This window comes from Bombina bombina, chromosome 1 (assembly GCF_027579735.1).
Source record: "Bombina bombina isolate aBomBom1 chromosome 1, aBomBom1.pri, whole genome shotgun sequence".
Lineage (NCBI taxonomy): Eukaryota > Metazoa > Chordata > Amphibia > Anura > Bombinatoridae > Bombina > Bombina bombina.
This window is the reverse complement of record NC_069499.1, coordinates 938,154,649-938,166,356: the sequence shown is the minus strand read 5'-3', so window position 1 is coordinate 938,166,356 and position 11,708 is coordinate 938,154,649. Positions and strand designations below refer to the sequence as shown.

The 11,708-nt window shown below is 36.2% G+C and overlaps 1 protein-coding gene across 1 annotated transcript in view; it reads right to left on the bottom strand.

The window, feature by feature from the left end:
- Positions 1-1,850: 1,850 nt before the first annotated feature.
- LOC128661728 (retinoblastoma-like protein 1) overlaps positions 1,851-11,708 on the bottom strand; it is a 387,986-nt gene continuing 378,128 nt past the window's right edge. The window contains exons 11-12 of the mRNA XM_053715950.1: positions 3,952-4,116; positions 1,851-2,883 (exon numbers count right to left, since the gene is read on the bottom strand). Of these exons, the coding sequence (XP_053571925.1) occupies positions 2,716-2,883; positions 3,952-4,116 (333 nt within the window). The 3' untranslated portion in view covers positions 1,851-2,715. The remainder of the gene's footprint in view (positions 2,884-3,951; positions 4,117-11,708) is intronic.

Below are 11,708 nucleotides of genomic sequence, written 5' to 3'. Positions count from 1 at the left end.
ATAATGAACAAGTATCCTCTGTTTCAGACATGTTTGTACAGACTAGCAATGAGACTAGCAAGCTTGGAAAACACTTTAAAGCAAGTTAACAAGCAATATAAAAAACGTTACTGTGCCTTTAAGAGAAACAAATTTTGACAAAATTTGAAATAACAGTGAAAAAAGGCAGTTACACTAACAACATTTTTACAGTGTATGTAACAAGTCAGCAGAGCATTGCACCCACTTGCAAATGGATGATTAACCACTTAATAACAAAAACAGAATAATAAAAGACAAAAACGTTTTTTAAACACAGTCACAACAACTAACAGTCTACTGTGATTGTTACCCTCCTCAAACACGACTTTGAAGCCTTTTGAGCCCTTCAGAGATGTCCTGTATCATGCAGAGGGAAGCTGAATGTCTCTGTCAGTATTTTTATCTGCACAGAAAAGCACTAAAATAGGCCCTTCCCACTCATATTGCAACAGTGGAAAGCCTGTTACTAGGCAAAAATCAAGCCAGCCATGTGGAAAAAAACTAGGCCCCAATAAGTTTTGTCACCAAACATATATAAAAACGATTAACATGCCAGCAAACGTTTTACATTACACTTTTATAAGAGTATGTATCTCTGTTAATAAGCCTGATACCAGTCGCTATCACTGCATTTAAGGCTTAACTTACATTAATCCGGTATCAGCAGCATTTTTCTAGCAAATTCCATCCCTAGAAATATGTTAACTGCACATACCTTATTGCAGGAAAACCTGCACGCCATTCCCCCTCTGAAGTTACCTCACTCCTCAGAATATGTGAGAACGGCAGTGGATCTTAGTTACTTCTGCTAAGATCATAGAAATCACAGGCAGATTCTTCTTCTAATGCTGCCTGAGATGAAACAGTACACTCCGGTACCATTTAAAAATAAACTTTTGATTGAAGTTAAAAAACTAACTATAATACACCACTCTCCTCTTACTACGTCCATCTTTGTTGAGAGTTGCAAGAGAATGACTGGATATGGCAGTGAGGGGAGGAGCTATATAGCAGCTCTGCTGTGGGTGATCCTCTTGCAACTTCCTGTTGGGAAGGAGAATATCCCACAAGTAATGGATGATCCGTGGACTGGATACACTTAACAAGAGAAAAAAGGAGGCTGCGATTCCTGAGTTAAGGCTGTCCCAGAAAAAAGAGCTGCACATACATTGGTGCTGATCAACAGCATGAATCGTCCCACAGCTATGAAGAAGTCTTTTGATGTTGGCTCAAAAAAACAAACACTTGTTTGTTTTCAATTTTGTTGGTGCTGCAAACCTTTACCTGGAATTCTCTGTTTTGGGACTGGGGTGCTGGTCCCTGATAATTTGCACACCTGGATAATAAATACCCTAGTGCTGGATTCGTTTAAATCGGCTGTACAGAAATTCAAGAACGTTCAGACTACTAAAAATCAAGGACCACTTAACACAGTAGAACTGCATAATTACTAATTGCATAATAAAAAGAGATTGCAATAACACTGTAAAATTTCAAATAAGCAGAAACACGTATACCCTGTAAGCTTGCGTACATGCTCAGTAGAAGCTAACGACACAGAAAGTGCGCAATGACTGTGCAAAATTTGATAATGGAATTTATTTGGAAAGTCAATTAAAACGGCATGCTCTGTCTAAATCATGAAAGTTTATTTTGACTTTAGGGTCTCTTTAATATAAAGCAATCCTTTTGACAAATAATAATTCTGTTTGTTACCAACTAACTAAAATAACAACTCTGATTGAAAACACAAAATGTAATTTTTGAATGTTAATACATTGTAAAATGTTTGTAATTGTAATTTTTAATGCAACAAAGAATAAACAAAATGACATAATATATATATTTTATTGTACATATATACACAGATGCACATAAAGCAAATTTGCCACTCTGGCAAGCAATAACAGGCTGTTAATCTTGATTGTTACAAACACACTGAAACAGAACATTTAAATACACATTAAACATTATATACAACAATCTTGAAAATGTATTAATCTATAAATGTGTAGATGCTACACAACTTTAGTTTCCTCAAGCCAAATAGCAAACAAACAGAGAAAGGTTAATACTAAAACTTTACATAGAAGTTCAATAAATGCAGACTGAAAAAGAATTTTTTTTTAAAAATTTAAAAGAATACTGTATTAATGCTGTTTACAGAAAGTGTTGTTCAAACTGAAAGGAAAAAGGCTGAAGCACATTACACTTTTTAAAAAAATTGGGAAATTGTTTGTTAAAACTATAAATAAAAAATTTAAACAGTATAACTATCAAAATGGAACATTTTACACTTCCCATTAGCATGACCAATTAACTGGTGCATTTACCAGATGCCTAAAATGGTGTAGTCCTGTAATAACTAAAGAAAAACTTAAACTTGCCTGATTATTGCATCAATCCTCAAAATTCTATGTTTAGAAAAACAAAATAGATCGAAAAGCAGGAAAATGCTTAATAAAAAAAAATTACTTTACTTAATTTCCCCCTTTTATAAAACTGGACAAGAATTAAAAAGTAGAGTGAAGTTATTAAGTCCACCCACAAATTGCTTCATCATGTTCTAATTCACTTGATGCATATCTATGTGAACAGCCTTATATTGATATATATATATAAAAAAAGCATTTGGTGTGAACATTTAAGAATTTAAAAACAAAATGTAATATACAACTTATGTAATTAGAATAGCTAGTGATTGGCTCTCTCGCTCACAACGTCCTGAAGACGTTTCATTAGGACATCATCATTCTCCTGACAAAGTCGCTTTGCTGGTGATTCACTATCACTGTCGATGGTTATAGCTCGTTTTTTGCTCCTCTGCTCCTGTTTAATCATACTGTTTATGTCCTTCAAACTCTACATACAAAAATATAAAAAACATAAGAAAAATAAGTAGGCAAACAGTGTAAAAAAAAAGTGTATGTATCATTATGTAACCTGAGAGTAATATGATCTTCAACATACCACCATCCATGTAATACTAGAGCAAAAGATTTAACCAGAACATGCAAATATAATCATAAACCTTTAGACAGTGTACTGGAAAATTGGTCCCCCTTAAAGGGACACTGAACCCAAAATTTTTCTTTTGTAATTCAGAAAGAGCATGCAATTTTAAGCAACTTTCTAATTTACTCCTATTATCAATTTTTCTTCATTCTCTTGCTATCTTTATTTGAAAAAGAAGGCATCTGAGCTTTTTTGGGTTCAGTACTCTGGACAGCACTTTTTTTTTTATTGGTGGATGAATTTATCCACCAATCAGCAAGGACAACCCAGGTTGTTCACCAAAAATGGGCCGGCATCTAAACTTACATTCTTGCATTTCAAATAAAGATACCAAGAGAATGGAGAAAATTTTATAATAGGAGTAAATGAAAAAGTTGCTTAAAATTTCATGCTCAATCTGAATCACAAAAGAAAAATTTTGGTTACAGTGTCCCTTTAATGTGTTCCCATTGGTCCCTAGGGTTTTTTGTTTAGAAATAGCTAATTTTGTTCTTTGACACTACAATCCATTAATATGGGCTAAGCTTGCAGCAGGGATGTCAGACTTTGACACTACAACCCATTAATATGGGCTAAGCTTGCAGCAGGGATGTCAGATCTCTTTATTGTATCACTTCCTATACACACAAATGCTTAGTTAACTTCTCTCTGTATGCCAAAGCTCAATACTCACAGAGAACGATTGAAAATTAAGATTTTATTTATACCACGGGCAAAAGCAGTTATTACAAATACAAAAATAAATCTGAAGGATTTAATACAACCCCAGCAGGTAAAATGGATAACTGGAAACAAAGGGAAGAAAATGACAGTACACTGTACCATTAATAACCTCACATATTATATAGCTACTTATATTTCCCAGATCATAGAAAAAAAAAAAAAAAAAAAACCAGTAAAATTTGCAAAACGTACCTTTGAAGGACTTCCATTAAACTTATACAGAAGAGCAGAGCGTGGTGTCAGACATGAGTAGTTCTTATGAGGAGACACATAAATGGAGTGCTGCTGGGATACTCGTCGGGGAGAGACAGTTTGTTGCTTGATACTAGGGAATGGAGAGAGGGGAGGAGCTTCCACCTAAAAAAAAAAAAAAAGATTTTATTTTATAAAATGTAGTTAACCTTGTGAAACATTTTAGTGCTCAAACAATTATAGAGATTAGAACAAATTAGAAAAAATAGTTAAAGCACATATGTTCAGAAATGATGTACAAGATGTGAAGACATAGAAGATTGCAATATTGTATGTTAAACGCTATAAATCCTTTGTTAATTCAGTACTCACTCTAGAAGGAGCTTTGATCAACTATTAAGTATGCAGGCCTGTACAGTGTAGTAGCTATTTAATGGAATACATATTTATAAAAACGATTTTAATTTTTTTTTTTGTATGCTTAACTGATAAATTATTTTCTTTCAGAAAAAAGCTTAAAATTCCTTACACCTCTCTCTTAGTTTAACATATAGCTAAGTAGAGAATATGAAACATAGGTAGGAAAGACAAAGCAGGGTATGTAGAGGTGTCATTAGAACTGTCGCCCAAACATTGAAACGAAACAGGCAGGGCCTGTGGACCATCATTCCAAAAGAAAATAATTTATCATTAGTTAAGCATACATTTTGTTTTCTTTTGTAAAATTATGCCCACAATGCTCAATAACATATGGGATTAATACCCATGCCAATGGTCTATGTTACGGAAAGGGTGGGACAATTTTTTTCTGGCAGTTCTTGTTTAGCAGACACTGCAGCCTGAAGGAATTTTCTGCCAACAGCTGCTTGCAAAAAAAACATAATTTATGTAAGAACTTACCTGATAAATTCATTTCTTTCATATTAGCAAGAGTCCATGAGCTAGTGACGTATGGGATATACATTCCTACCAGGAGGGGCAAAGTTTCCCAAACATTAAAATGCCTATAAATACACCCCTCACCACACCCACAATTCAGTTTAACGAATAGCCAAGAAGTGGGGTGATAAGAAAAAAGTGCGAAAGCATATAAAATAAGGAATTGGAATAATTGTGCTTTATACAAAAAAATCATAACCACCACAAAAAAGGGCGGGCCTCATGGACTCTTGCTAATATGAAAGAAATTAATTTATCAGGTAAGTTCTTACATAAATTATGTTTTCTTTCATGTAATTAGCAAGAGTCCATGAGCAAGTGACGTATGGGATAATGACTACCCAAGATGTGGATCTTTCCACACAAGAGTCACTAGAGAGGGAGGGATAAAATAAAGACAGCCAATTCCTGCTGAAAATAATCCACACCCAAAATAAAGTTTAATGAAAAACATAAGCAGAAGATTCAAACTGAAACCACTGCCTGAAGTACTTTTCTACCAAAAACTGCTTCAGAAGAAGAAAACACATCAAAATGGTAGAATTGAAAAAGTATGCAAAGAGGACCAAGTTGCTGCTTTGCAAATCTGATCAATCGAAGCTTCATTCCTAAACGCCCAGGAAGTAGAAACTGACCTAGTAGAATGAACTGTAATCCTTCGAGGCGGAATTTTACCCGACTCGACATAGGCATGATGAAATAAAGATTTCAACCAAGATGCCAAAGAAATGGCAGAAGCTTTCTGGCCTTTTCTAGAACCGGAAAAGATGACAAATAGACTAGAAGTCTTTCGGAAAGACTTAGTAGCTTAAACATAATAATACAAAGCTCTAACAGCATCCAAAGAATGCAATGATTTCTCCTTAGAATTCATAGGATTAGGACATAATGAAGGAACCACAATTTCTCTACTAAGGCTGTTAGAATTCACAACCTTAGGTAAAAAATTCAAAAGAAGTTCGCAGCACCGCCTTATCCTGATGAAAAATCAGAAAAGGAGACTCACAAGAAAGAGCAGATAATTCAGAGACTCTTCTGGCAGAAGAGATGGCCAAAAGAAACAAAACTTTCCAAGAAAGTAATATAACGACCAAAGAATGCATGGGTTCAAAAGGAGGAGCTTGAAAAGCCCCCAGAACCAAATTCAAACTCCAAGGAGGAGAAATTGACTTAATGACAGGTTTTATACGAACCAAAGCTTGTACAAAACAATGAAATATCAGGAAGATTAGCAATCCTTCTGTGAAAAAAGAACAGAAAGAGCAGAGATTTGTCCTTTCAAGGAACTTGCGGACAAACCTTTATCTAAACCATCCTGAAGAAACTGAAAAATTCTCGGTATTCAAAAAGAATGCCAAGAAAAAATGATGAGAAAGACACTAAGAAATATAAGTCTTCCAAACTCTATAATATATCTCTCTAGATACAGATTTACGAGCCTGTCACATAGTATTAATCACAGAGTCAGAGAAACCTTCTTTGACCAAGAATCAAGCGTTCAAGCTCCATACCTTAAAATTTAAGGATTTGAGATCCTGATGGAAAAAAGGACCTTGCGACAGAAAGTCTGGTCTTAACGGAAGAGTCCACAGCTGGCAAGAGGCCATCCGGACAAGATCCGCATACCAAAACCTGTGAGGCCATGCTGGAGCTACCAGCAGGACAAACGAGCATTCCTTTAGAATCTTGGAGAATACTCTTGGAAGAAGAACTAGAGGCGGAAAGATATAGGCAGGATGATACTTCCAAGGAAGTGATAATGTATCCACTGCTTCCGCCCGAGGATCCCGGGATCTGGACAGATACCAGGGAAGTTTCTTGTTTAGATGAGAAGCCATCAGATCTATTTCTGGGAGTTCCCGCATTTGAACAATCTGAAGAAATACCTCTGGGTGAAGAGACCATTCGCCCGGATGCAACGTTTGGCGACTGAGATAATCCGCTTCCCAATTGTCTATACCTGGGATATGAACCGCAGAGATTAGACAGGAGCTGGATTCCGCCCAAACCAAAATTCGAGATACTTCTTTCATAGCCAGAGGACTGTGAGTCCCTCCTTGATGACTGATGTATGCCACAGCTGTGACATTGTCTATCTGAAAACAAATGAACAACTCTCTCTTCAGAAGAGGCCAAGACTGAAGAGCTCTGAAAATTGCACGGAGTTCAAAATATTGAACGGTAATCTCACCTCCTGAGATTCCCAAACCCCTTGTGCCGTCAGAGACCCCCACACAGCTCCCCAACCTGTAAGACTTGCATCTGTTGAGATTATAGTCCAGGTCAGAAGAACAAAGAAGCCCCCTGAACTAAACGATGGTGAACTGTCCACCATGTCAGAGAGTGTCGTATAATCGGTTTAAAGATATTAATTGAGATATCTTTGTGTAATCCCTGCACCACTGGTTCAGCATACAGAGCTGAAGAGGTCGCATGTGAAAACGAGCAAAGGAGATTGCATCCGATGCGGCAGTCCTAAGACCTAAAATTTCCATGCATAAGGCTACCAAAGGGAATGATTGTGACTGAAGGTTTTGACAAGCTGATATCAATGTTAAATTTCTCTTATCTGACAAGGACAGAGTCAGACACTGAATCTATCCGGAAACCTAAAAAGGTTACCCTTGTCTGAGGAAACAATGAACTGAATGATAAATTGATCCTCCAACCATGATCTTGAAGAAACAACACAAGTCGATTCGTATGAGATTCTGCGAAAATGTGAAGACTGAGCAAGTACCAAGATATCGTCCAAATAAGGAAATACCAAAACCCTGTTCTCTGATTACAGACAGAAGGGCACCGAGAACCTTTGAAAAAAATTCTTGGAGCTGACGCTAGGCCAAACGGTAGAGCCACAAAACTGGTAATGCTTGTCTAAAAAGAGAATCTCAGAAACTAAAAGTGATCTGGATGAATCGGAATATGCAGATATACATCCTGTAAATCTATTGTAGACATATAATGCCCTTGCTAAACAAAAGGCAGGATAGTCCTACAGTTACCATCTTGAATGTTGGTATCCTTACATAACGATTCAATATAGATAGATCCGGAACTGGTCTGAAGGAATTGACCTTCTTTGGTACAATGAAGAGATAGAATAAAACCCCAGCCCCTGTTCCAGAACTGGAACTGGCATAATTACTGCAGCCAACTCTAGATCTGAAACACATTTCAGAAATGCTGAGCCTTTGCTGTGTTTACTGGGACACGGGAAAGAAAAAAAATCTCTTTGCAGGAGGCCTTAACTTGAAGCCAATTCTGTACCTTTCTGAAACAATGTTCTGAAACCAGAGATTGTGAACGGAATTGATCCAAATTTCCTTGAAGAAAACATAAACTGCCCCATACCAGCTGAGCTGGAATGAGGGCCGCACCTTCATGGGTATTTAGGAGCTGGCTATAGGTTTCTATAAGGCTTGGATATATTCCAAACTGGAAAAGGTTTCCAAACTGATACCGCTCCTGAGGATGAAGGACCAGGCTTTTGTTCCTTATTGTGAGGAAAGGAACGAAAATGATTATTAGACCTAAATTTACCTTAGATTTTTTATCCTTTGGTAAAAAAATTCCCTTCCCTCCAGTAACAGTTGAGATAATAGAATCCAACTGAAAATCGAATAATTTATTACCCTGGAAAGAAAAGGAAAGCAAAGTTGACTTAGAAGACATATCAGCATTCCAAGTTTTAAGCCATAAAGCTTTTCTAGCTAAAATAGCTAGAAACATATACCTGACATCAACTCTAATGATATCAAAAGATGGTATCACAAATAAAATTATTAGCATGTTATAGAATAATAATAATGCTATAAAATTATGATCTGTTACTTGTTGCGCTAAAGCTTCTAACCAAAAAGTTGAAGCTGCAGCAACATCCGCTAAAAATATAGCAGGTCTAAGAAGATTACCTGAACATAAGTAAGCTTTTCTTAGAAAGGATTCAATTTTCCTATCTAAAGGATCCTTAAATGAAGTACTATCTGATAGGAATAGTAGTACGTTTAGCAGGAGTAGAGACAGCCCCATTAACCTTAGAGATTTTATCCCAAAACTCTAATCTGTCAGATGGCACAGGATATAATTGCTTAAACGTTTAGAAGGAGTAAATGAATTACCCAAATTATTCCATTCCCTGGAAATTACTTCAGAAATAGCATCAGGGAGAGAAAACACTTCTGGAATAACTACAGGAGATTTAAAAACCTTATTTAAACGTTTAGATTTAGTATCAAGAGGACCAGAATCCTCTATTTCTAATGCAATTAATACTTCTTTAAGTAAAATTCCATCTTGAACAAATACAAAGATTTATCAGCATCAACCTCTGAGACAGAAACCTCTGAACCAGAAGAACCATTATCAGTATCAGAATGATGATGTTCATTTAAAAATTCATCTGCAAAAAAGAGAAGTTTTAAAAGACTTTTATGTATACTAGAAGGAGAAATAACAGACATAGCCTTCTTAATGGATTTAAAAAATAAAATCTCTTATATTATCAGGAACACTCTGAAAATTAGATGTTGACGGAACAGCAACAGGTAATGTAACAGTACTAAAGGAAATTTTATCTGCATTAATAAGTTTGTCATGACATGCAATACAAACAACAGCTGGAGAAACAGATACCGAAAGTTTATAGCAGATACACTTAGCTTGGTAGCTCCAGCACTGGGCAGCGATTTTCCTGAAGTATCTTCGGACTCAGTTGCAACGTGGAACATCTTGCAATATGTAAAAGAAAAAACAACATATAAAGCAAAATTGATCAAATTCCTTAAATTACAGTTTCAGGAATGGGAAAAAAATGCCAGTGAACAAGCTTCTAGCAACCAGAAGCAATAAATAATGAGACTTAAATAATGTGGAGACAAAAATGACGCCCATATTTTTTAGCGCCAAAAAAGACGCCCACATTATTTGGCGCCTAAATGCTTTTGGCGCCAAAAATGACGCCACATCCGGAACGCCGACACTTTTGACGCAAAAAAAGTCAAAAAATGACGCAACTTCCGGCGACACGTAGGACGCCGGAAACAGGAAAAAAAAATTTTGCGCCAAAAAAGTCCGCTCCAAGAATGACGCAATAAAATGAAGCATTTTCAGCCCCCGCGAGCCTAACAGCCCACAGGGAAAAAGTCAAATTTTTTAAGGTAAGAAAAAATGATTGAAACAAATGCATTTATCCCAAGTATGAAACTGACTGTCTGAAAATAAGGAATGTTGAACATCCTGAGTCAAGGCAAATAAATGTTTGAATACATATATTTAGAACTTTATAAAAAACATAATTTATGTAAGAACTTACCTGATAAATTCATTTCTTTCATATTAACAAGAGTCCATGAGCTAGTGACGTATGGGATATACATTCCTACCAGGAGGGGCAAAGTTTCCCAAACCTTAAAATGCCTATAAATACACCCCTCACCACACCCACAAATCAGTTTAACGAATAGCCAAGAAGTGGGGTGATAAGAAAAAGTGCGAAGCATATAAAATAAGGAATTGGAATAATTGTGCTTTATACAAAAAAATCATAACCACCACAAAAAAGGGTGGGCCTCATGGACTCTTGTTAATATGAAAGAAATGAATTTATCAGGTAAGTTCTTACATAAATTATGTTTTCTTTCATGTAATTAACAAGAGTCCATGAGCTAGTGACGTATGGGATAATGACTACCCAAGATGTGGATCTTTCCACACAAGAGTCACTAGAGAGGGAGGGATAAAATAAAGACAGCCAATTCCTGCTGAAAATAATCCACACCCAAAATAAAGTTTAACAAAAAACATAAGCAGAAGATTCAAACTGAAACCGCTGCCTGAAGAACTTTTCTACCAAAAACTGCTTCAGAAGAAGAAAATACATCAAAATGGTAGAATTTAGTAAAAGTATGCAAAGAAGACCAAGTTGCTGCTTTGCAGATCTGGTCAACCGAAGCTTCATTCCTAAACGCCCAGGAAGTAGATACTGACCTAGTAGAATGAGCTGTAATTCTTTGAGGCGGAGTTTTACCCGACTCAACATAGGCAAGATGAATTAAAGATTTCAACCAAGATGCCAAAGAAATGGCAGAAGCTTTCTGGCCTTTCCTAGAACCGGAAAAGATAACAAATAGACTAGAAGTCTTACGGAAAGATTTCGTAGCTTCAACATAATATTTCAAAGCTCTAACAACATCCAAAGAATGCAATGATTTCTCCTTAGAATTCTTAGGATTAGGACATAATGAAGGAACCACAATTTCTCTACTAATGTTGTTGGAATTCACAACTTTAGGTAAAAATTCAAAAGAAGTTCGCAACACCGCCTTATCCTGATGAAAAATCAGAAAAGGAGACTCACACGAAAGAGCAGATAATTCAGAAACTCTTCTAGCAGAAGAGATGGCCAAAAGGAACAAAACTTTCCAAGAAAGTAATTTAATGTCCAATGAATGCATAGGTTCAAACGGAGGAGCTTGAAGAGCTCCCAGAACCAAATTCAAACTCCAAGGAGGAGAAATTGACTTAATGACAGGTTTTATACGAACCAAAGCTTGTACAAAACAATGAATATCAGGAAGACTAGCAATCTTTCTGTGAAAAAGAACAGAAAGAGCAGAGATTTGTCCTTTCATAGAACTTGCGGACAAACCCTTATCCAAACCATCCTGAAGAAATTGTAAAATTCTCGGTATTCTAAAAGAATGCCAAGAAAAATGATGAGAAAGACACCATGAAATAAAAGTCTTCCAGACTCTATAATATATCTCTCGAGATACAGATTTACGAGCCTGTAACATAGTATTAATCACGGAGTCAGA